The 26,630-nt window shown below is 37.1% G+C and overlaps 2 protein-coding genes and 1 long non-coding RNA gene across 5 annotated transcripts in view; 2 read left to right on the top strand and 1 right to left on the bottom strand.

Moving 5' to 3' along the window:
* Window positions 1-4,169: 4,169 nt before the first annotated feature.
* On the bottom strand, window positions 4,170-4,812 carry LOC122040045. The gene is made up of 3 exons (XR_006128490.1): window positions 4,749-4,812; window positions 4,291-4,424; window positions 4,170-4,211 (listed from the first exon to the last, which is right to left on the bottom strand). It is a non-coding gene; the product is annotated as an uncharacterized LOC122040045 (long non-coding RNA).
* A 3,831-nt stretch (window positions 4,813-8,643) lies between these two features.
* The window catches only part of LOC122042359 (SUMO-activating enzyme subunit 1B-1-like), a 56,471-nt gene continuing 38,484 nt past the window's right edge, over window positions 8,644-26,630 (top strand). Inside the window, exons 1-3 of the mRNA XM_042602421.1 lie at window positions 8,644-9,140; window positions 9,255-9,306; window positions 18,496-18,691. Of these exons, the coding sequence (XP_042458355.1) occupies window positions 9,058-9,140; window positions 9,255-9,306; window positions 18,496-18,691 (331 nt within the window). The 5' untranslated portion in view covers window positions 8,644-9,057. The remainder of the gene's footprint in view (window positions 9,141-9,254; window positions 9,307-18,495; window positions 18,692-26,630) is intronic.
* On the top strand, window positions 22,132-26,431 carry LOC122042358. Of its 3 annotated transcripts, none has more exons than XM_042602418.1 (2): window positions 22,132-24,487; window positions 24,582-26,431. In XM_042602418.1, the coding sequence occupies exon 2, from the start codon at window positions 24,671-24,673 to the stop codon at window positions 26,030-26,032; it is 1,362 nt and encodes a 453-aa protein (XP_042458352.1). In that variant the 5' UTR covers window positions 22,132-24,487; window positions 24,582-24,670; the 3' UTR covers window positions 26,033-26,431. All 3 variants share the same exon structure in this region, with proteins under 3 accessions (XP_042458352.1, XP_042458353.1, XP_042458354.1).

The raw sequence follows: 26,630 nt of genomic DNA, 5'->3' as shown, positions 1-26,630 counted from the left end.
ATACAACGAGTCCATATAACAATCATCAAATGATTGGCTCTAGGGCTCTAACTAATATTAATAAAACATATAGATTAACTACAATTATATTCATGATCAAAAAATAAAGTAATCAATTTTTGGATGATTCTTAATTATTTTATAAAAAGTGAGCTTTAAATTATTCATGATAAGAGTTAAGTAATTTCATCATATCATTTTATAATATCACATACTCATGAATAATTTAATATTATTTAATTAATGTCTAAAACTTTTAAATTTGGCCACTTTCATGGCTAACAAATTATGCATAATACAAACATTAAATTAAATAATAATGACAATAATCATTTAAAAGTTCATATTTGTTTAATTTTAACTTTATGATTCATCACACATAAAAACATTAGTAAACATAATAATAATGTACATAGAGATGTAAACACAATCAAACTCAAAGGAAGAAAACATTCACAACTCACATATTAAATAAATATGTGATGATCATAATCATTTATATCTAATGAATGAATATATTAAAAAGTAATAAAGATCTAATTAAACACAATAAGTGTAATATGCTTAATACATTGTGTCCATTAGAAAGTTGAGATATCAAAATATACATAACTTTTAGTCTCAATTTTCTTTTTTGCATAATTACTCGACATATGCAATCATATAAGTTTTCTCAATTAAAATTATCATACATGTCAAGAGCCACTACAACAAAAACTGCAAACGACAACGGATATTATCCGTTGTCGTAGGGTAAAAAAACCGTTGTAACTGAGGGTGTTGTAGAATGTATTGCCCTACGACAACGGTTTTGAATCCGTTGTCTTTGTAGACATTTGACAACGGTTTTTATCCGTTGTTGTTTATATGCCCAAAATTTTGCTACGAAGGATACGACAACATTTTAAAACCGTTGTGGTAGATACGTTTTACAACAGATATAAACTGTTGTGGTAGATAATATTTGACATGTTTTGTTTTTTTTTAACAACAATTTTAATATATTTTACAACGGATAAAACCGTTGTCTTTTATCACTTTTTCAAAAAAAAATTCGTTGTGGTTTACCTAGTTTTTACAACATTTTTAATTGTTGTCTTTAATGTTCATTAATACCAAACAACCAATCTTATTTTACTATAAGCAAACCACCAATACAAAACTAAATATTTACTACATTAAATCCAAAATAAACATCCATATATAATTCATCTTGTAGCCACATATACAAAAATATACAAAATGAGTTGTTACTCATCAAAATACACATGTTTTCCATTACTCTCCATATACACTAAATCACATGTTTTCCATTTGCTGTTCTCCATATGTCTTTTAATTTACAAAATAGCAAGGCAAGCTACATCTAACAAAGCTCACTTCTTGCATCAAAAAAACTCAAGCCGCCTCACGAATTAAAAGTTTAACAAAACTTATCAAATTCCAGAATTCCAAAAGGAGAATGTAATTAACCAATCTGTAGTGCATAGAAGGCAAAAACAAACCAAATGAAGGAAACAAAAAGTGGTGTTTATTAGAGAATAATAGTACATGGAATCTACTAGGAGCAGTGATACCTAGATTAGCATAGTTTACTAAATAATTAGCACTACATGCAGCTAACATTATTTAAGTGAAATATCATGCAAGATCAATAGAATCCATGCAAAGCGCATTACATCCATTAACATCTTGAAACAAAATATTCATGCAATTTTCTGTTCCTTTTTCCAAACTGCATTACCTTTGAGACCTGGTAGGCACAATATGCTTTTCCATTTTGCAAGTAACCAGTTGCCAGGAGCTGCAAATTGATCTGCAATATAACCAACTTATGATCTAAGAAATAAAACTTATGCAATACAAACTTATGCAATACAAGTAATTACAGGATTTCACATAGCTCTAATATAAAACAATTCCATGACAACGGGCAATACCAGAATTCCAGAATTCTGATTTAGATTTATTCATATAAATCTACATAAAAAACAAGCAATATAACCAACTTATGATCTAAGAAATAAAACTTATGCAATACAAACTTATGCAATACAAGCAATTACAGGATTTCACATAGCTCTAATATAAAACAATTCCATGACAACGGGCAATATCAGAATTCTGATTTAGATTTATTCATATAAATCTACATAAAATACAAGCAATATAACTAACTTATAGTCTCAGAATTTAACTTATGAAATACAAACTTATGCAATACAAGCAATTCCATGATTTCGCATGGGTCTAATATAAAGCAATTCTAGGACAACATTCATTTCTAGAATTCCAGAATTAGATTTATTCATATAAATCTACATAAAATACAAGCAATGTAACCAACTTGTAGTCTCAGAATGTAACTTATGCAATACAAACTAATACAATACAAACTAATACAATACAAGCAATTTAACCAACTTAGAGTTGTCTTGGTAACTTCCATTGGAAAACTTATACACATAGATTTAAATTCCCATAATAAGTTTACTCTGCCTGTGCCTGTCTATTAGATCAATGAATGTCATTGACCTTGCCATTGAATTTCTAAATAATCAGTCAAAAATATTCTTAAAAGATACTCTTGGCAATAAGAAATTAACTAAACCTGCGGAAAATGCATCTAAACATTGATTTAGGATGCAGACTTGTTGAGTTATAGGCAGGATTGACAAAATGACAAGAACTTGTCTAGGCAAATGTTGAAAACAGACAAGGAATTTGATATATGCTTTGTTCCTGGAAAAATATCTTTATATACAAAACATGCTCATAATTCCAGTCAACATGCTATAAACTCCATTTACTAACTCAGCCAAATTTAATCACTAAACGACGAGACTATTTCCCGGAGGCAAAGTTTAATAGACAAAACAAAAACAAAATTATAAGGACACCACGACAATACCTATAACTAAATTCACAAAATGTTCAATCAGCAAGATAACACATGGATGTATATTAGGTATTGATATATCAAAGTAAAAGATGATAACAAAGAGAGGCAATAATATTAAGTATCCACAATTAAATACATATATACCGATGGATATCCTTTACGGAACAGCTGATGAGAGTATACGTTCTGCCTTCTTCTATTCTTTTGTTCATCACTTACTCTCTAGTTAAAAATTAAAATCAATTAAGTTCACTATCAACATTCAAAATATATATATGCGAACTTTAATACAAATTCTCTGTGTTGTAGAGAAAAAATAGCAATCTATGGAAGGTTCAAGGAAACAAACAATTAGAGAACCCGACTATTAGAATTACACAAGGAAACAAGTAATGCTATCTGTTAGAAGTATTGTTATAACAATTATCCCTTCAATTAAGAAACAAAGCAAATGGAAGAGAGACAACTAACTGAGCAAATGGAAGCAAATGGAAGTATTGATTTCCTATGCTCTGGATGTCGATACAACAACCTACAAAGAAAGAAAAACAAGCATCATCAAGAACAATATATCGAAAAAAAACCCTTAAAATATTCTATGAGAACAGTTTCTATGATCATCAGAGAACCATTGCTTCTTATAGGATTTTTCTGCATCCCTGTGCAGCAAACTGGTATTACATCAGAGAACCATTAATGTGTGTGTGTGTGTGTGTGTTGGGTAAAGCTGTGTCAAAGTCCATTGTCTTTAATAAGTGGTAAGGCAGGTTTGGAAACATTAGGGTATCACACCTATATTTGTGCACTTGTGCGCATCTCAAGTAAAACTATCTTGAAATCCAATATCTTTGCAGCAGTCCACGATCTTCAACATACTGAATAGTGAGGCAGGCTTGGAACCTTAGATCTTGGCATCATCGACTAAGATATTTAACAACTCAGGCACAAGGCTTGATATATACAACGGAAAAGAAATCAAATGAAAGTGAGATTTGATATCAAGACCATATTCCTGAGAATCATTAACTTTACAATTTTTTAGATAAGAATAGATCTTGTTTGTTTACTATGGAAATCCAGTATGGATTATAATATTTAGAAATCAATGATAAGTACCTTTTTCAATATATACCTTGACATGAGACATAAATGTTGTTTCTTTAAATTATACTTCAGTTTGAATGAAACAAATTCAGTCCTTAACCAGCTTACTTGAAACAGGGTTAAATAATGTAAAAACAAGATACAAAATCAATATGATACCATTGTTCACTACAAGTTACCTCCATCCCAAGGTGTATCATCTGGGCTGCAATTGACAGTACCAAAGTATCAGTAATCCACCACATCAAACTAATAATGTAACAAGTAGTTCCTTCCAAGCATACCCAAATATAACAGCATTCCAAAGCATGATGTTGTTGTCATGAGGAGCACCGCTGATACCAGCTGGAGGATCCTGCTGCAGTCTTTTGAAGTCCCTCATGAGCCTCTTCCTCGCAGAAGTCGACATCCTTACTGCCTAGATGAAAGAAATTGTGATGTTCCAATCAAAGAGCTGAACAGAAAGCACAAAAATCCTACTTCCGTCAATAGTTGCCGAACATCAAAACCATGATAGACAATGTGAAAACCCCCATAATTAAATAATCGTCACTAATAAAACGTAGCTCATGAAAGAAAAATTACAGCTTTGTGCTAATCTGAAGTCCAAAATTCCAACTTTCCATCTCCATAACCAACGACGCAGTAGTATTCATATAAACCCGACCCAAACCCTACCGATTTGCTTCAAAACACAAACTTCACCGAAAGAATGCAACATCCGGAAAAGCAGCAAGAATACCTCGTACACGCTAAATGCTAACTCGAAGACCACCAGCCTCGAAGGAAGGCCGCCAAGATCCGATATTTGATGAGGGAAAGCGAAAGGCATCACAAAACGACGCAGAACCAGCCGGGACACATCAGGCGGAGTCGAGAAGGAGAAGGAAATCTAGGGCTCGTTTGGAGCCTCCTTCAGTACGCGGGAAGGAGGGAGGAAGAGGAGGAGAAGAGATTTGAAGGCAGGGCGAAGGGATTTAGAAGGCGAGGAAGGGAAGAAAAGGAAGGGTTTGGGGAAGGAAGAGGGCAAAAGGGCAGAAGTGAAATGGAGGAGATGACCGCCGATGCGAGAAGGAAAGGGGGCATTAAGGTCAACATATGGCTTTCTACGAGAAATTGGAACAACCCAACGAAATCGAACACAAATCATAGAACATAAAATTAAAATAAATAAAAATGCTCCACCTACAGCGCGTCGAGCGCGAGCTGCTAAATATCCTTCCTGGCCGTTTCAGCGGACAAATCAACTCCTCCTCTTCCGACGACAGTGAAGATGGACCGGTGAGAGCGAAACCTGGTAGTGTTTTGGGCAGGATCGAGAGAGGGAGGAAGATCCAGCAGAGGCGAACGGTTGGTCGACAGGACGGCGTGAAAAGATTGTATGAGGAGAGGGAAAGAAAAATGGCTAGGGTTGAAGGCGAAGGGGAAGACACGGCGCCGAAAAGATATTCATAGAGAGGGAAAGCAAAAACTGCGCGCGAGGGGAAAAAATACCAAAGTCAAATACAACGGTTTTATCAAAACTGTTGTTGTAACCCCTAAAAACGCGGATAAAGACAACAGTTTATAAAACCGTTGTAAAAAGTGTTGTCGTTTTAAAAAGAAGTTGCTCAATGACAACAGTTTTGCCAAAACCGTTGTCTTTTATATTTAATGGAGAGTTCAAAGACAACGGTTTTGGCTAAAACCGTTGTCTTTGAGCAAATACGCAACGCTTTCTCTTAAAACCGTTGTCGTAGGGGTGTTGTCGTTTGCAGTTTTTGTTGTAGTGAGCATTCATAATTACATATTCATATTTGTATATATAAATCATAGCGGAAGAAAACATAAAATATTTTTAACACAAAATCAATAAGAGAGAAAAATATTCTTTAATGGAAAATCATAAGTTCTTAACTTGTGCTTTGATACCATATGTAAGTCTAACAAATATCTTCATGAATGTGAATATGCATATGTAAATTAAGTTATTGTATCTTCCTTAATACCCTAGATTTTGAACTAGATGATTTTCACAATACTTAAAAAACATACTTTGTTTCATGATGACCTTTAGTATGAAGAAAATAGAACCCCTTAACACAATTGTATTTCTTCCTCTTGATCTCTCTACTTTCATAGTCTCTTTGATGAAGCAAAGGTCTATATATAAGATAGAGGGAGGATCATTTTGTGACCTTTCATATACACATTCCATCAATGTGTACATTCAATTGTCTCTTAATTCCTTATTCATTCTCATAATGCATGAATATGAGAATGATCTTTCATCTTCCTTTATATTCATTTGCATGAATATAAAGAGAATTGTCTCTTCATTGTGGCAAAAGGCGAATACGCTCGCCCCCAGCACCTCCGCCAACTCGTCCCAAGGCCAACACGGAGGAGGTAAATCACGGGCGGCTACTAGCCTTTGGAATAGTGATTAGCACATAAGGGAGGTATTTACCTCGACTTTGTCAAGATTCGAACCTCAGATCTCATTGTGGCAACACCTCATGCGCTAGCCACTAGACCTATCCGAGGGGACAAAATTATCTCTTCATTGATCAATATGAATGTAGCCACTAATCATAATTGTGGTTATTTAATCATTCTATTTAATTACAATAAAATCAAAGAATATAAATCATCATACATATGTGCCATTAATAAGAAATGAAATATTATTTCTAACACTTCATTGACAAGCTGATGTGGCGGAAGTGGGTTGTAAGATAGTTGGATAGGTAGATTGAACCCGAGGATCGGTAGACCAATCTACTGAATCAAGATTCAGTTTCCACATTGATTGGTATACCAATCAGGTGGATTGGCAGACCATTCGGGCATATAAAAGGAGCCCTCAACCCAAGGCTCAGATATCAATTCTGAAATGCTCCAACTCTCGCCTTGCTTTGAAAATGCCAATGTTACGCCGAGACGCTACTCCGGCACTTGCACTTAAGTGAAGGATCTTTTAATCTTGTTGGTATAATTACAATTTTTATTTTGTATCCTTGGTACTAGATTTTGAAAATGATCTGTAAATTTGTTGTCGTTCCTTATATTTTGTAAAAGGTGAACCTTTTTTTTTTTTGAGAAAGAGGATATTAGTGGATTGTTTGTCGGAAGTGGTGAAAGACTACGCCTTGGACTAGTAGTCACAAATTGTGAACCAAATTAAAACAAAGTGTGTCTCTATGCTATGTTTGTTTTCTTTATTTCGCTCTATCTTTGAAAAACTAAAAAGAGAGTTTTCGCAAAATGAGAGTTCACGACACATGCACTCTCTTTCTAAAGCTTTTCAATCCAACACATTTTTTCAAAAAAGATAAAATGATGCCCCATTAGATGTTTTATCTCGAGAATACCCCTGATTCTATGTAGATCCGCTACATTAACGACCCCCTAGTGCCGGCCCCACGGATATGGAAGGAGGTACATGCAGGTACACACGTGTAAGACACATGTTGGGGTAAACCTCAGGTTGTTAGCTTTTGAGAATCGACCCCTGGTCATTATGCCAGAGATGTCATGCACCCACCATCTGTGTTACTCCCTGAGGGCATATCCCTTATTCTATTTGCTACAACATGTAGTAACTATTTGGTACTTACTTCAACATGTAGAATATATTGAGTAGTTGTTACAATATTTTTTTTCAATACTATTGTAGCATCTACGACTATCTATTACAACATATAGAAGGTACTTTATAGCTGTTACAATGTGCAACACCTAATACAAGATTGTTGCAGTATATAACAACTACTTTAATATCTTTTACAACTATTTTAATATGATTTTAATGAAGTTTAAATAATTTTAACTAAGTTGATAAAAAATATTTTAATATAATAGTGCCTAAATTTAGGATTTAGGGTCAAAATTTTAGAGTTTAATTATAACGGTAGTAGTTGCTACAATATGAAACAAAATCAATTAGTTCATTTTAATCAAAATTAATATAGACAAAATACTATTATAATAAATTATTTTTATTAACTTCCTCAAGATTACTTAAATTTCATCAAAATTATTTTAGGTTAGTTAAAATCACTTTAAAATAGTTATAAATAACTATCTAAATAACTACTACATAATTATAATTAAATCATAAAATCTTGAATTCCAAATTATGAACATTATTATATCAAAATACTTTTTACCAACTTATCAAAAATCATTTAAACTTGATCAAAATTATTTTAAATTTATTAAAATTAAAACAATTGTAACATCTTCCTAAATAGATGCTAGATAGTTGTATAAGATATTAAGTAGCTATTATAATACTATAACAATATTAAATATTACATATTTTTTTTAAAAGGGTTATATGCTGAACTTGAGCACCGTACTTGATTAATTCTACAGCTATACGTAGAGAAATAAAACAGAATACCAAATAACTATGACTAAATATTAACATTGAAATAAGAGATATTTTTAAAATAAAATATCAAATGGATGTCCTTTTATTTTTTTAAAATGTTTTTTTTGAAAATTTATTCAACATGTGATTTTTTTAAGGTCCGCCCAATGTTTTTAAAGTTCATGCCAAATGTTTTTTGTTTTCAAGATCATGTACTTTTAAACCCGGTTAATTTGGATCTAATAAGATTTAATCGAGTTAAAATAAATTATGGATATTTCTAGAGAAGTTTTATTCTCTCCCCTCTGCTACGGTCAAACCACCATCACACGCCCACCCGCAGGCCGTAGCAGGACCCTACCGCCGCCCCTTCCTATCAGCCGTCGCCGGTGAAGCCGGCGACGCCCCGCCAATCTATCCTGCCGGTTTCATTCTCTCTTTTCATCTTCCTGTCCTGATTCCCTCGACATCCTCTCCATCTCTCGGTTTCTTCCTCTCTTTCTCATCCTCTCGTGCCGCCGTTGCTCGTCACGGTCGCCGCCGTCGTTAGCCAAGGGAGAAGTCCATACAGTCGACCCTTTTCTCCCCCTCTCGCTTTCTCCCTCTTGCCCTGCTCACACGGCTGCTGCCTCCCGAAGCTGGGGAAGAGCTGAGCAACACCGCCTGCACTCTTACTGATAGGTTACCCATTAAAATGGACCGAGAGGAGCTTACTGCACAAGAAACAGCTCTATATGATCGCCAGATCAGAGTGTGGGGTGTTGATGCACAGAAGAGGTAGTTTTCATGGTTATTTTTTTTCCTGGAATCTTTATTTCAATTCCAGCATCTTTAATTTTATGCATTTAGTTTACTCTTGATATCTATTTTCATTTTATTTTATTTTTGTAGATTAAGCAAGGCCTCCATACTTGTCAGTGGATTAAATGGCACATCGATTGAGGTAATTTTTGTGCTCTCACTCTATCTGAACTGTTGATGTATTGTTAATTGAAGTTGTTGGTTTAGGTGACTGTTTTTTTTTTTTCATGCTTTTCTAATCATTTTTTACTTTTAGTTCAACTATTATTGCATTGAATGATTTGGGATTTTGTTTATTAATTATTAGTCTTTGTCAATGTGAAGAGAATTAGGTGATGCATGACCATGACAGACACACACATTTATAGAGGAAGAGGGTGACCAAAGAAGACTTGATTAGCAACGATAAAATAAGATAAAATTCATTTAAATACAGGATATAGTAGAGGATCAAGCTTAATAGCGTAGGAAAATCCATATAGCCGATTCCACTTAATGAGATAAAAGGTTTGGTTATTGTCATTGTTGCTAATGTGAAGAGAGATTTGTATCAAATTTGTATCTTTAACCCTAATTAATGATTTGCTTTAAGCACATGAAGATTGAAGTTTTAAAGCAGTTAGGTTGAATTTGGTTTGAGGTGATTTGATTAGTGTACATCATTTGTTTATGTTGAAGTTTCTTACTAATGGCTAGGTAATTTCATCCTCATTGTATAATAGAACTGACTGAATAATATATTTTTGAAAATGAATGATCCCTGCAAGAACTAACCAGTTGACTTTGTTTGGCAAAACACAAAGTCCAAAATGCTTAAGCCTAAGCATGGTTTTTAAGTGTTATTTGGCATCTGATTATTGTGACCAAAACATATCATGTCGACCACTGACTGATACAAATATTGTGCTGTCATAAACAATATCACAATGAGAATATAATATGATGGAAAACATCAAATAGATCTACCACTATATATGTCAACATAAAGAATACACATGCATCTCATCTAGCATGGTGTATGTACAAGGAATTTGTTAGAAGCCAATAGAATAATACAGTGAAACAAACAAAGATTCAATAAGATAATAATAATATTGAGGTTTCCCCATAAAAATCAACACGTTGAATTTACTCTAACCTCACTTAAGCTATTACTAGATCTAACTTGACATCTTAGCATCCTAGGTACCACCACCACAACCCTGAGAACATCTTACTAACTGATATTTATTTTATCCCTTACATAACCAACAGTTCCACCCAATTAAAAGGAACAGGAAGAAGAACCTATGCAGAATCGACAAATGATTCATCAATCAAACACAGATATGTTGCTTCAGATGGAAGAACTCCTTCCTGTTGTTACAAATAGTTACTTGAACTCACTAGAGATGAAGAACAACTAAACCAGGAACGAAGAACAATACAATAAAATCCCTAAACATCAATAAACAACAACAAACATTAGCTTCACTAGTACAATATTCAAATCCTTAAAGTTTCAGCAATCCAATGAAACCTATGCTAAAGTTGTTACTGGAGAAATTGCTGTGCTGTAGTTGTCCATGTCTGGAGAGAACACAACTAGGGGGGTTACTTGCCCAAAAGAAGAAAAGGAGGGGTTGCTGCTTTGAGTAGGGGGAAAGAACATGGTTTCTATTGTTGTTGTGACCAACAGTGGCTGTGAGTAATGCAATGCTGTATCATAGACGACAGAGGAATGAGTGGCTACTGTTGTTGCAAGCAAAGGCATCTTCTGCACATAACGACAAGTAGGTGATGAGTGGTGGTTAGGTGTTGGGTTGTGTAGGGATGGCGAATGATGGAGGCAGCAATGGCCAAGTGGTCGATAATGATGCAACTGATAACTAGCGAGAGAACTCAAGAGGTAGAGGTGGAATCATGAGGGTTGCTGAATATGAATGGTGAGAATAGAAAAACATTAGGTTTATCCAATTAAACCCAATAACTGAGCCTGACCAAAAATAAATTCCTTTTCAATCAATTCAAACTTGAACCTAGTCCAACTCAAGTCTAGAGCACAACAAAAATAAATCCACCTAATAAAACTCTCACATGATAATCTGGTCCCAAGTCAGATGAAGATCCAAGTTGGATGTTAAATACCAAAATCAGCATTAACACTGATTGGTTCAGCCCTAAATATGTATAATTACGCTCCAAATAACCCTCAAATCCTCAATACTTAACATCCATCCTATCTTAAGAAATTTAGTCAAAATTTAGGCTGCTACTCTGAAATGCTCTTAGCAACCATCTAAGCCACAATTAAATAGAAATCACCGTTATAACATCCACAAGAATGTAACTATTAGCCAGAAGAATCACTAAGCTCTCTCTTCTCCTGCTTCCTCCAAGCAGACTTTGCAAATCTACAAGCCACTAACTACATCTCGGTATTTGAAGCTTCTATCCATCAAACAAGGCATAAAGCAAACCAAGCAATGAATTATTATAGCAATAACAATAACTACTAAAGTAAATCTTCTTACTTGGAGCCATGGATCTATCTGCCTACTGCTCCTATTGCATGGCACACTTTGACTAGTGTAGGCCTAGGTTATTATTGTCACTGCTACTGAGTTTAGGAATGAAAAGGATGCTAATCTTAGCTCATCCTAATCTATCTGACCTATCTTGCCTTCACTGCACATCGTCTATGGTATGTAGGCCACTTACAAAAGTAGCAAACTCTGTCACCAAATGCAAAGGACTTATAAATGTCTAATATATCCACAATGAAAGCAACTTGCTACATTCTCTGAAGTAAGTGATGCTTGCCTTTGAGTCTATTGTCGAGGTTGGAATGATCCCTAAGAGTTTCCATCTGATCTGTTCTAGGTCTCTTAGGTTAATTAGGAGGCTCATTGAAAACTTGCCTTAAGAGGGAGTTCTTTGGCTTTTTGAGAGACTGTTGTGGACATCGAGGTGGATGCCTTTGTTGGACGACACTATTGTTGGAAGCAAATTAGTTACTGTCTAATTAGCTATTGCCTAATTAGTAGAAAATAAATAATGATCTAAGTTAACTACTGCTATAGTAGAAACAAATAATGACCTAATTAGCTTTTCTATTTTTGATTCCTTGTTTCCTTTGTGCGTTGTTTTTTCCTTAATCGTGCCATGTTTGACTTCTTCTATAAGGAGTGTTATTATTAATAAAGAGGAAGAAGAAAAATTGAGTAATTGGACTCTGTCTAACGAGTCTTTTCCCCTCCCTTCCCCCTTACGTGTTGCATGACCAAGTACGTATCCAGATCTCGACTTGTGACTCAATCCTACACTCGGGACCATAACAACTTGGTATCAAAGACGATCATGGGTGACACGGATCCTATCACATCTAAACTTGATGCCTTCATGGAAAGATTTATCTCGCAACAACATGTTTTCATGGAGCAGATGGCTGAGTTATCCTATACTGTTCAAGAGACAAGATGCTAGCCGGTGCGGCGATGCCCACCGTAAACAACCCTACTAGCGTGGAGTGTGGCCTTTCTAAAGTCTCAGAGGTCAGACCTGAACCACCAATTAGTGACACCTTGGTTCTGCGGTTCTCGAAGATGGAGTTCCTCACGTATTCTGGAGAAGAGGATCCACTAGGCTGGATTAAAAGGTGTGAAAAATTCTTTATCAATCAAAGGACCACAGAAATCGACACGGTTGACCTTGCTGCCTTTCACTTGGTAGGAGAAGCCCAACTTTGGTTTGATTAGATGGAACAGGATATGACTTGGAAGCAATTTAAAAATCATTGTCATATTCGCTTTGGGCCGCCTATGAGCAGCAACCCTTTGAGAGAGCTAGCAAATCTGAAGCAGATAGGCTCGGTAGAAGACTACTAGCGGCAGTTCTAGTTGCACCTCGCCCGAACTTCGGACCTACGACCACAACAACAGGTTGACTTGTTCACTACAGGGCTAGTTGAAGATCTCCGTATCGACATCAAACTTCAGAATCCTAAAAACCTAGGCATTGCAATGGATATGGTTAGGGCATTAGAACGGAAGCAGTGCTTCCATCAAGACGGGGGCTGCTGTGCACGAATTGGAGCGGGACCACAACCAAGCTCAACACAAGCAGTGGAGGCCCTGCTTTGGCGAAGACCAAGACAACGGGGAACATCAGCAAGGAGACTCCACCTATTTCATTCTTCAAGCGTTTGACCCGCGCCGAGATGGCAGGACGGAGAGCCAAGGGCCTCTGTTTTAACTGTGATGAGTCCTACTCCACGGGTCACAAGTGGAAACGCCTGTTGTGGATTGAAGCGCTTGATGATGATGACAGGGAAGGTGAGGAAGAGGGGGAAGTGGATTCGGAAATTTCCCTCCATGCTATTAGTGGCGTTATACCCTACTTTCAAGCTTGAGGATAAGCTCAGCATCGAGGAGGGGAGTGATGATGTAGACGCCGATGTGGATGCCTTTGTTGGACACTGTTATAGTTGGAAGCAAATTAGTTACTGCCTAATTAGCTAGAAATAAATTAGCTATTGTCTAATTAGTAGAAAATAAATAATGACCTAATTTAACTATTGCTATAGTAGAAACAAATAATGACCTAATTAGCTTTTCGATTTTTTTGATTCCTTGTTTCCTTTATGGGTTGGTCTTTCCTTAATCGTATCATGTTTAACTCCTTATATAAGAAGTGTTATTATTAATAAAGAGGAAGAAGAAAAATTGACTAATTGGACTCTGTCTAGGACGAGTCTTTCCCCCTCCCTTCCCCCTTACGTGTTGCATGACCAAGTATGGATCTGGATCTCGACTTGTGACTCGATGCTGCACTTGTGACCATAATAGAGACCTCCACTTCGTTAATATTGCTCTTGCTCTCCGAACGTTTTTGAGAAATTCATCCCCTAGTGATTTAAATTTGCAATGCCGAGGATACTGAATGGCGGTAGGATATTATTATGAACATAGATGAACTTGGATATCAAAGTCGAATTCTTGAATGAGGTGTCTTTGCCTAGCATTGTAGCCACTAATTATAGGAGAAACTCCTGCAACCTCTCAAATTAATAATAAGATCCTTGTTTGATCTCTGAAAATTTATCCCTCTTAGCTTCTATACATACTCCTTATACAAGACCTTTCAAAAAATTATCCATGGAATGATTAATTGTTCCCTAAGTTATGTGGGCCATCATCCATCAAATAATATTCGTAATTAATGCTTCCATAGCAAGTGACTTAAATACTAAAGAATCTATATGTAACGTGCCAATGATTGAAGTGTTAAGTTGCACCAGTTGGCACGAGCTGAATTTATCATTTTGTTTGCCAATTAGTATGTGAAATAGTTTTTGTACTAGAGTGGTGGTGCTAGGTGGAAACAACTTCAGCATTGCACGGTGGAAATAAAGGAGAGAGAGAGAGAGAGAGAGAGAGAGAGAGAGAGAGAGAAGACCAAGAGGGAGGGAAGGAAGGAGAGGGGAGAAGGTATTGAGAGAATTTGGGAGAGGAGGATTACCATGGAGAAAGAGAGAAATGGATAGCAGGTGGGTGGTGAAGGCGAGAGGAATCAGGGGAGAGGGAGAGAAGTACATGGAGAAAGAAGAAAGGAAAGTCCTAACCTTCTTAAAAATTTCGCTAACCAAATTAAATAGGATTAGAGTTTAATTTTAATCCATGAGATCTTGATCATTATGCTTACTTGATGAGCTACAACCCAACCTTAAATTGTCTTCGACCCCCAAACTTGAGATATTATTTTTAGCTTAGTTTGTCATCTAAAAAAATTTCAAAAAATAATTTAAAATGTAAAAAATTTAACTAGTAGAAAATTTGAAATCCAACATTGACAAAGATTTTATTTCTTGTTGTGATGTTAGGAGAGAGCTAGAGAGATTGTTTGAGTGATGGGAAAATTAGGGTTTAGTTATATTGTGTTGAACTTTTTCCCTTCGTTTGTGTCTTTTCTCATCTTTGGTTTGGCATTAAGGAACAACTAGGGTTTTTCATGCCTATGGTAATTCAGGTCTCCCAAATTTCACTGCTATTATCAACATAAATGTTGGTTACTATGGTGTGTACAAAAAAAAGGTAGATCCTCTACCTTAATGCCCCTCCCACGGATATGGAGGGAGGTAAATGCAGGTACACAAGCGTTAGGTGCATGATGGGGTAAACTCCAGGTCATCAATTCCTTGGCCATTACGCCAGAGATGTCATACGCCCACCGTTTGCGTTACGCCGTGGGGCCGGTGTGTACACAGAATTTACTAAAAAGAATAATACTAGCAAAATAAGCAAAGAGTCAACGAAGTTTCCCTATAAGAATCAACACATTGAATTCACCTTAACTTCATTTAAGCTAATCACCAACTCGATAACATAGTGTCCAAGCTACCAACTTGATAACTTTATCCCTCATCGACCTCTTCTTACAATTCCATCGGATACAAAGAACAAGGGAGAATAATGTATCTTGAGTTTCGTTGACCAAACACCAAATGCATTGCTTTAGATGGAAGAGGAGCTCCTTCTTGCTGCTGCAGACAGTCCACGCCTTCTCATACTTACCAGAGTTGAAGAACAACAATGCATTGGCTTCATTAGTACAATACACTCAAATTCCTAAAATTTCAGCAATCTATGAAATTTCACTCATGCCAAAGCTGCTAATGGAGAAACTGCTATGCTGCAGCTGCTCACTATTGGTGGAAAGTCTAGGGTTGCTGTTGTTGCCCAATAGAGGGAAAAAGTGTGGTTTTTGCTGCTACTACTCAGAAGAGGCGGGAAGAGAAGGGTTCGTATGTTGCTATGGCCATTGACAGACTGTGAGTGATGCAGCTATTTTGTCATCAAACAATGGAGGACCTAGTGGCTGCTGCTTCAGGCGTCATTTGCATGTGATGGGAAAATGGCTGGAGGGCGACTAGAGGTGGTTAGATGTTTCCTTGTGTGCGGCCAATGAATGATGGTGGTGGTGTTGGTTGAGGTGCGGAATTGGGACGAGGGTTGTGGCATATGAATGGGGAGGAAAGGAAAAAGATTAAGAGTATCCACTTTAGCCAAATCAAGATCAAGCCCACTTTCATCTCAAAGAACACCAAAATAAAATCCAATTAGCATGGTTTAAAATCTCAAGCCGTGCCGAGGTTTTGGTCCTGGACTGGAACGATACAGTTTCGGTATCTTATCGTGATGACATAGTTTGGGTATTTTTTAAATATAAAATATATTAACTAAAAATTTAAAAATTAATCTAAATATTTTAAAATAAAAGATATAAAAAACAAAATATATATTTTTAAAAAATATATATTAAATTAATAGGATAATTTTATTAGGCTTTAATTAAGCTTATTTAAATTATCCCAATATAATGAGGAATTGATTAACATTATTAACTTAAGTTTATTATTTAACCTAAGTTTATTGCTCCCTGTTCTGTGCTGATTGCGAGCACGTCGCTCATGTGACGTTCTTGACTCGTCGCCTGGCCTGGTTGACACATCTGGACTCGTAGTCGGGGTCGGGCGACGAGGCTCGCGCAAGAGTTCATACACATCGTCGGGTTCACGTGAGGTTTTAGACTCGTGGCTCATGCGAAGCGTTAGGATGTGTCCTCGGGCTCGTACGAAGTGTTCAAATGCGTCGCCGGGCTTCTGCGCATCTTGTCTGTACACATCTCCGAGCTCGGGCCACATGTCCAGATGTGTCTCCGTGCTCACGCTGTGTCTAGACGCATCTCTGGGCTCGCGTAACGTGAACGGACGTGTCTCTGGCTCGTGTGACGTGTCCGGATGCGCCTTCGAGCTCGCGTGACGAGTCTCTTGGCTTGCGGACGCTTTTGGAAGCGTCGCTTGGTGACACGACGCGTCGTTGGGTCCACACGACACGTCGCCTGGTCCGCACGACGCTTCTCCAGGCCTGCGCGATGTGTCACCTAGCCCGCGCGACGTGGTGCTGGCGTGCTAGCTTTGTGCCGGTGTTGGTCCGTGGGCGGAACGAGATGTTTCGCTTGTATCAAGTGAAACGGCTCGAGATTTCATTCAATGGCACTTAGAAAAACCCTTAAATGGCTAATCTTAACACTAAGTTTAACCAAATTGGATCTAAAGAACACTAAATCAACATTAACATTAATAGTTCAGCCCTAGATACATCTTATTATTCCAACTCTAATTCACTGATTAGGTTTTATAAAAAATTTGGTGCATAACACAACATGGCTAGGTACTGAGATCAGATATTGAAACTTTAATACATCATAAATACTTTGAACTTTGTGCCTATGTGAACAAAAGCTCACCTTCTAAGTGTATGAACGTCTTTCAAAACCATGACACACTATGCCGGACTAAAATAGGGTCTCACAATCTATCACGGTAATGGTTTGAATTCCAGTCAAGATTCTAAATTTTACTCATAGTCTAGTGTCATTCATAAGCAGCAAAATGTGAGGTTCAATGGTGACTTCATGGGCACATTGCTTGCCCTTCCCAAAGTGATCACCATGCATAGGTGAAGTCACTTAGATGAGAGAATGGAACCATTAATTTTGTCGGGCCCAATTATTTGCAAAAAAAATGTTTAAGCCCATGTTTATTGTAGTTCGTCCATCTTAGCACCATACTAATTAAATTAGGGAGTCATAGTAAGAGTATTATTCAATGTGACTGGGTGATTTAACATTCTTTGACATATATACTAAAAAGGCTGTTTAATAGCAGTGATGAATTAATTAAGGAGAGAACTACATATATTAGGAGCTCTTTCTTTCTTTCTTTTTTTTGAACAATGTTATAAATATATACGCAGGCTGCCTTTCTTATTTTAAAAGATGAACTGGATTATTCTGCTCCCATATATAAACTAAAAGGTAGAGTGTTTAATAGCTGTGTCAACTTATTAAGGGTGAGAATTATATATTTGAAGAGCTTTACTTCTTGTTTTTTACAATTCTTTGATTATAATATGAAGACAATGCGCCTAAATATTCTAAACAATCAATTGCACTATTAGGCTTGGTGTCTATTATCTGCTGAAACAAAATCTAAGGATCATGATGTTATTGCTCTATGCATTAATGTTTTATTACAATGGCCATAGCTTTACAAGCAACAAATTAGGCACATAGTTGAAATTTTTAATTAAATTGTGCAACTTTTTCTTTGTGGAGACCTAAAATGTCTACAATGCCTTTTTTTAGATTCTATATTTTAATCTAGTAACTAAATGCAGCTAGATTGTTGGATATTTCGTAGTTGTCTGATTTTTAGATAACTGTTGTGGTAGGCCTAGCTGAAAGTAGCTCTCTATCAATTACTCAATGCATTGATCTTTCTTTTACTTAGTTCTGCAAGAACATTGTTCTGGCTGGAGTAGGAGATTTGACAGTGATGGATGATCGCTTAGTGACGGAAGATACGCTTCAAGCAAATTTTCTGATTCCTCGGGATAGTGATGCATATGGTGGTAGATCCCTTTCTGAAGTGTGTTGTGAGTCTTTAAGAGATTTCAATCCTATGGTTCGTGTTTCAGCTGAAAAAGGTCAGTCTTATTTTTTTCTGTAAATTTTATTATCTTTTCCACTTCTTTTTTATAAATATTTTCTGTGATGATTTCTAAATTTGGCCAAATAGTTCAACTGGTACATGTTTTGGCCATTGGGCTGCTAACTTGACAAAACCAATATACCTTTTGGAGAGGTACAACCATGGTGTGAAATGCCATTATGTGACGGATGGCACGAACGGTATTTACTGTTCCGCAATATGGGCGAAACCAGCACCTCACGCGCTGAAGTTTCGTGTCGCACAGATGACTGCAAGAGATCGTAGGGGGTGTCCGACGGCGCCGGAAGCGTCTCGTGACACTCCGGCACCGCTCGAAGCTTCTCGCGACACCTCTGGTGCCGCCGGAAGCATCTTAAAATTATTTTTTTTAAAAAAAATTAAATTTGTTAATTAATTTTTGAAAATTTATATTTTAATGTTTTAAATTTCATTTAAAAATTCTAATATTTTTTTAATAAATTAGATTTATTATATCATAATTTTTTCTTCCCATTTTTAAAATATTTTTTTACTATATTTCTATTTAATTAATATTTTTTTACTATTTAAAATATATATTATTTAAATTAATAATTAATTAAATGAATAAATAATTTATTTTATTTTAAAAAATTATATTTAATTATTTTTTCTAACTATATTAAGTTGTCCAATAATTGAGAATTTATATAAATCAATATATAACTTATTTTTAAATTATGCACAATAGACATATTTATCTAATAATTACTATATATAAATAAAAAAAATACCGAAATCATTTTGGCACAATACGATATGATATCGAGATCGTATTATTTCGGTCTAGGACTGAAACCTCGACACGGGTTAAGATTTTAAACCATGGGTACAACTGTTATGCACTTTGTTTTTAAAATAAAAGAAAACAATACTATCAGTTATACTTTATGATAGTGGAACATGTTTTCCTGGATATGAAAAATATCTTATCTAAGATAATTTTTTGGATCGATTAATAAATTAGTTTTGTGGAGAGAATGCGAGGGAGAAAGAGAGGGAGGAGTGATACACCACTCATATGTCATACTATGGATATCAATTCAAATTAATACCGAATCCTCTACACTAATGTAGTATAGAGTAACTCAGGTCGTCTCTCACAAGGAAGGTAGACGGTGATAATAAATCTCGGATCAATTTTATCTGGGAATGAGGTTTGGGTTTGAGATCCTAAAGCTTGACAGTAAAGATAAATCTAATCTACAAGAGCATAAGGCAAAGTATCTCTAATCTCATCATGACGATGGAATTAGAACTAAGATACATTGCAACAAGATCATCTAATTAACGAGCACAACTAACCTACACTTCAACAAGAATGACATTGCAAACAACTAAACTAAGGAATTGCGAAACTAAAGCCCAATTATTGAAAGCCCAATTACTGAAAGAAGCATTTCATCGAATAGGTTGTGAGCATGAATCTATTAAACCTAAGTACATGCAATCTCAACACGGGGAATTGAATCAATTACAAGTATTCAACATGAGGATCAAACTAATACATCAAAACATCAAACCAACACATCAAAACACCAACTCAAGCTTGGAATGTTACGATCCAGATGGAGGCTAGGAATGGAGTTGCTGCTGTCCGGATCTGATGTGGACTGCGGATGATGGCCGATCGGAGTTCGAGGAAGATGAAGATGTTGCTGTGGATGTGGTTGACCAGAGAAGTTGTGGATGAAGGGTTGCTTTGGATGGAGGGTTGCGGATTCGATGAAGGAGGGAAACCCCTCTTCCTCGGTGGATGAAGGCAGTGAAGATAAGCTGGATCGGATGGATGATGGCCAGATTGAAGAAGGGAAACCCCTTCACTTTGGTGGCTTGTGGTGTGGATGGCCGACATCCCAATTTGGATCCCCCAAGTCGTGAGTTGGATGAGGAGATTAGGTAGGGAATCTCCCTACCTTGGTGCCTAGAAGATGGTTGGATGAGGAAGGGAAATCCCCTTGACCTCTCCGATGGTGGTGGAGGCGTGAGGTGCGGGAGTGGTTGATGTGAAGAGATGGAGATGAGACGTGGTTGGTGTTGATACCCCAAGGTTGTTTTGATGTGATCAAACAAGTTAGGTTATGTCCTGTGTTTAATCCTGTGTCTAAGTGTGCAGGAACTTAGGAGCACAGGATGTTAAACAAAAGACGCAGCTAGTGAGAAGGACGACACGGGAGAGAGCCGACGGGCTCTGTGCATTTGAGGGACGAGGTGCTGCGGAAGAGTACGCAGGCGGACGAGAAGGAGGCGCACGGCGTTTCCGAGGGACGAGAAGTCATGAGCGGAAGCTTGCTCGAGAAGGCCGGAAGTTGGACTTGGGTGAGCCCTATTCCGGATGGCCGAGATCACCCAAGAAAGAGGAACTAGAGCGGAAGACTCGGACCAAAGCGAGCGAAATCGGAGCGGAAGGCTCGGACTTCAGGTGCCCGGAATCCTTTCGGGCGGCTGGAACAGGATCTTCTCCGGATCGCGTTTGACCGCGATCCGTTGCGAAGGGAATAAAGTTTATCCCCCTCCAGGCGCCTGGAACCCTTCCAAGCGCCCCGAACAGGGCTATATAAGCAGCTCTGCTCCGAAAGCTAAAGAACAACTAAACCCTAAACCTCTATATAACCCCTAGCTTGTTAACTTAGAAGGGAAAGCGAGCAAACCTCGAAGTCCTACTGAGTTCTGAGTCCTGTAAGATTGAGTCTTGTAAGCTATGAACTGTGAGCCAATAAAAATTTCCTGAGTTGAAAGAAAAGCTTAATGGCGACCCGAAATAGACCAGTAATATCTGAAAGAAGTATTACCGAGACCTCTGAACCGGTAACTTCTTCTCAAGAAGACCAAATTAGAAGCTATAGAAGAATGGCGAGATTTCGCTATGAGGCACAAAGAAGATTGAATCACACAAGAGGAGCTAGAATCCTTGAAAGCCAGCTAAATCCTGAAGCAGAATTAGAACTATCACAAAGACAGAGGGCTTCTCTTGTTCCAGCAGAAACTCTGTATTCTGCGAATTGGTCAGAGCCTAGACATCGAGTTTATCAACATTATTCTGAAACCAGAATATTGGCCACTGGGGGACAACAGAATTTACCACTAATAAACCAAGAAAGTTACTCTATTCTACGAGCAGAAGGTATGTAATTAATACATCTGGGTTTAGTCATGATCAGAATACATGCTTTGCATCGTAGAAATGCAGGAGTTAATGCTTTAGTTGTCTTAAGAGATACCAGATGGAGAGATGACAGATCAATAATAGGCACGATGGAAGTAGATCTCTCAGGAGGTACGCAACTCGTCTATATAGCTCCAAATATGCTTCTAAGCATAGATGATTTCTTTAATCATATTGAATTAGCCATACAAATACACGACTATGAGGAGTGGAATACTGCAGATTCCAATCTATTAATTACCCGGGGATTAATTGGCCGGTTGACTAATACAAGTTATGCGGGTTTTCGTTATAATGTTCAAAATGTCGCAGATTATTTGGCCAGCACGGGTATTCATGCAGTATCAGCAACTCCAAGAACTATTGCAGAGTTACAAGGAATGAAATGGATCTTACAACCACCAAGTTCTTCACATATCCGAAATCCACAAGAGGTGAGAACCACAACTTTGATGGATAGATCTATTGCTCTCTCATTTCAGGGTTATCAGGCAACAAAAAATTCTACAACTAGAAGAATGAGTAATTTTGATACGGAAGGAATTCAAAACGAAGGAGAGGAAGAATTTGCAGGGGTATTTTTTTGAAACAAATCCCAGTAATAGATGGGAAGCATTAGGAGAACCAGATACAAATCCTAGATGGGACACTCTGGGAGAACCAAGTGGGAGGTATAATTTTTATGTTAATTATGCGGCACCTCCTCCGGCCCCTTTTATTCCCCCCACCAGGCCTATGTGGGATGATGATGATAATGATGATCGTAGCACAGATGCAGCAAAAACTAAAGTTATTACGGAAGTTGTTCTCCCTAGCATATGGGAAGACACTCCGTGGGAGGAAGACCCATATCTTGATATCTATGGGTTTGATGATGAAGAAAATTATACCCCTTTTGAACATGAATCTCATATTACAGAAGGAGATTATGAAGATGAAGACTTAAGTGTGCATTTCTTGGGGTTAGAAAATCTTGATAATGATTATCCTATTTCACCTAACACTGTTCTTCCTAATGAACAACAACAGGTTAGCTGGGATGATTCGGATAGTGAATTAGAAAATTATTGGCAGAACATAGTTGAACAAGTTGAACACATGGAGGATCAATATTTTGTAACTCAAGCAACAAGACGAATGGGTGAATTATCAATACAAGAGACTTCATCAACAGAGAACGAAGGTGATAGTCATACTGAGCAACAGGATGTCACAAATGAAATTGCTCATGCAGGAATTGAAGCTCCTTTAATTGAACAATTGGAAGGATTAGAATATCCTATCCTTCGAAGTATGATGAACCAAGCAGTTAATGAAAATGCATTCTCCAGTACTAGCGCCATTTCAAGGTATGATCCTCCACCAGAACCTTTAATGGGACAAATTAACTATCCACCAGCGCAGGTCAATGTAAGAGTGACGCAGCAGCCGGAAACAACAATTAATGGAAAATTTAGGCCAAGAGGATATAACCATCAGCCATGGACTCTTCCATCAGCTCAAACTAATGATGGGGCAATCTTAATCTTACCAGAGGATATTGGCAGTATTATGAGGTAATATCCAGATGGGAATCTATCACAAGTAATCTGGTTAATCAAAAGACCTGGCTAGATAACGCCCAAAAGGTACAGTTTATTGAAAATTTACTTGGTGAAAATGAAAAGAAAATGTGGATACAATGGCGGATGGCCTATGCTGCTGACTATGAGGCTCTCATACAAATGGCTGGGGAAACCCAGAACATTTTATCTGCCATACGAAGGTCCTTTTTACTTGAGGACCCTTATCAAGGCTCTACAGTGGAGCAAGATCAAGCATACATTGACATTGAAAGATTATCTTGCAATAGTATGAAAGACATTTTTAATTATCTTAATGATTACAAGATTTTAGCAGCAAAATCAGGCCGTATGTTCATAAGTACTGAGCTCTCTGATAAACTATTTCGGAAAATGCCACCTATAATTGGAAATGAGATTGAGGCAGCCTTTAAAGCTAAATACCCAGCCAATCAACTTGGTGTGATACCGAGAATTCATTTTACATATCAGTATTTAGCAGAAATATGCAAGAAGGCAGCAATACAGAAAAGTGTCAAAGACCTCGCCTTTTGTAGTAAAATCCCAATACCGGGATACTACAACAAACAAAAGAAGTATGGATTACGAAAGGCTAAGAATTACAAAGGGAAGCCACATGATTCCCATGTTCGCGTTTTCAAGAAAAAGAAGGCAGATCAACAGAAAAAATGTAAATGTTTTATCTGTGGAGAACCAGGCCATTTCGCTCGTGATTGTAAGAAGCAAATAGGAAATATTGCAAGAGCAGCTATACTTGAACAATTAGATCTCCCTTCGGATTATGACATATTATTTGTAGATCTTAATGAAGCAGATTCTGATGCAATTTGTTCTTTTTCAGAAGGGGAAGCAGGGCCAAGTTATGTCAACTTGGTATTAGAAGAAACACCCTGGATACAAGAAACAACCTTCATGTTGGGAGCTGAAAAATTGCGGGTGGCGAAGTCAGGTATTCGTGGGTGATAAAATGAAAAATTGCCAATATGACTGGGAAGAAAATCAGGTGATAACAGACAGTAAGTATGTTTGTTGTACATTATGCAAACTTATTACAACAGACAATATGCGCATACACTGCATAAATTGCAAAATGACAGTATGTCCAGCCTGCGGTCCGTTTTATCTGAATAAAACATTGACCCTTAAGAAAGCAGAAAACATTCCTCCGTATGATAAGGGTGAACGGATGATCGAAGAACTAATTGACTACACCAACTACCTACAAAGTATGGTGGACAAAGGAAAGCAGTGGCATGAAAATTTATATTTAAAGGTACGACGCCTAACACAAACAACAAAAATACCTGTCCGCAGAACACCTGGGGCGGCTGGTTATGATATATTCACTGATGAAGAAGTTCACATAATGCCCCGACAACAATGCCTGGTTAAGACTGGAATTAGCCTGGAATTTTCTGAAGGCTATTATGCTCGAATTGCACCACGATCTGGAAGTGCATATCGACATAACTTTATAGTCAATGCGGGTGTCATTGACTCTGACTTCCGGGGAGAGGTATGTCTTTTGATCTACAATTTTTCTGATCTAACATTATCTCTTGAGCATGGCAGATCTATTGCTCAACTGGTTTTTGAAAAAATTATGATACCACCGGTAATGGAGGTAAATGATTTGAGGCAAACAGTTAGAGGAACTGGTTCTTTTGGTTCAACAGAAATGGAGGAACTAAGGTCCTCCGATGAATTAATATTTTCGGCAGCAAGGAAGTCGTTAATCAACCGCCTTTATAACATTGAGATTATTCTTCAGATCCCAGGGATTAATGATACAAAGGTTCAAGCTATTTTGGATACAGGTGCTACAACTTGTTGTATTTGTCAAAATGCTCTGCCAAATGAAGCCTTTGAAGATATTAATTACAAGGTCCTTTTCTCTGGTATCAATTCACAACAGGAGGCTAGCAAGAAACTCAGAAATGGATATATGACAATTGGGGTTCATAAATTCAGGATCCCTTTTACCTATCAATTAGAAATGAATTTAAAAGATGGAATCCAAATGCTGGTAGGATGCAATTTTATCAAATCCATGGCAGGAGGTCTACGAATAGAAGGATCTGAAATTACTTTCTATAAGGAAATCACCACCATCAGGACCTCTCCAGAAGTATTTGTTTCAGCAAAGGCTATCCCAGAATTGGACATGAATGAAGAAGAATATTTAACTATGCATGAAGACTTCTTTATCCCTCAACATTCCTTAACAACTATTAACTTCAAGATGAGATATGCTACAACCATGCAGAAATTAAAGGAGGCCGGATACATTGGTGAAAATCCAACATTACATTGGTCAAAAAACAAGGTACTATGTACTTTAGACATTATAAATCCTGATATCACAATACAGGATAAACCCCTGAAGCACGTCACACCAGCAATGGAAGCAACCTTTAAAGTACCTATTGAAGCTTTGTTAAAATTAAAGGTAATTCAGCCCAGTATGAGCCGGCATAGGACTATAGCATTCATAGTTCAATCAGGAACCACAGTAGATCCTGCTACGGGTCAAGAAAAAAAAGGATAAAGAAAGGCTTGTTTTCAACTACAAAACATTGAATGACAACACCCACAAGGATCAATACTCATTATCAGGGATAAACCTTATTATGAAAAAGGTCGGTAATAGCAAGTTTTCTCAAAGTTTGATCTAAAATCAGGGTTTCACCAAGTTATGATGGCAAAAGAGTCAATACCCTGGACTGCATTCTTAGTGCCACAAGGTTTGTTTGAATGGCTGGTAATGTCATTCAGATTAAAAAATGCACCCGCCATTTTCCAAAGGAAAATGGATAATTCTTTTAAAGGGTGTGAAGAGTTTTTAGTAGTCTACATTGACGACATCCTGGTGTTCTCTAAAAATGAAGAGCAACATTGTGCTCATCTTAACAAAGTATTGGAAATTTGTCAAAAAGAAGGATTGGCTTTGTCACCAACAATGATGAAGATAGCCCAGCCAGAGATGGAGTTCTTGGGCGTAGTCGTAGGTAATCGAAAAATACGGCTACAACAGCATATTATCAAGAAAGTTATTGATTTTGATGAAAAAATCCTACTCACTTTAAAGGGTTTACGGTCATTTTTGTTCATATTGAATTATGCAAGGTCACATATACCTAATCTTA

This window comes from Zingiber officinale, chromosome 2A (assembly GCF_018446385.1).
Source record: "Zingiber officinale cultivar Zhangliang chromosome 2A, Zo_v1.1, whole genome shotgun sequence".
Lineage (NCBI taxonomy): Eukaryota > Viridiplantae > Streptophyta > Magnoliopsida > Zingiberales > Zingiberaceae > Zingiber > Zingiber officinale.
Note: the sequence above shows the minus strand (reverse complement) of the source record. Positions and strands in the feature narration are given on the sequence as shown.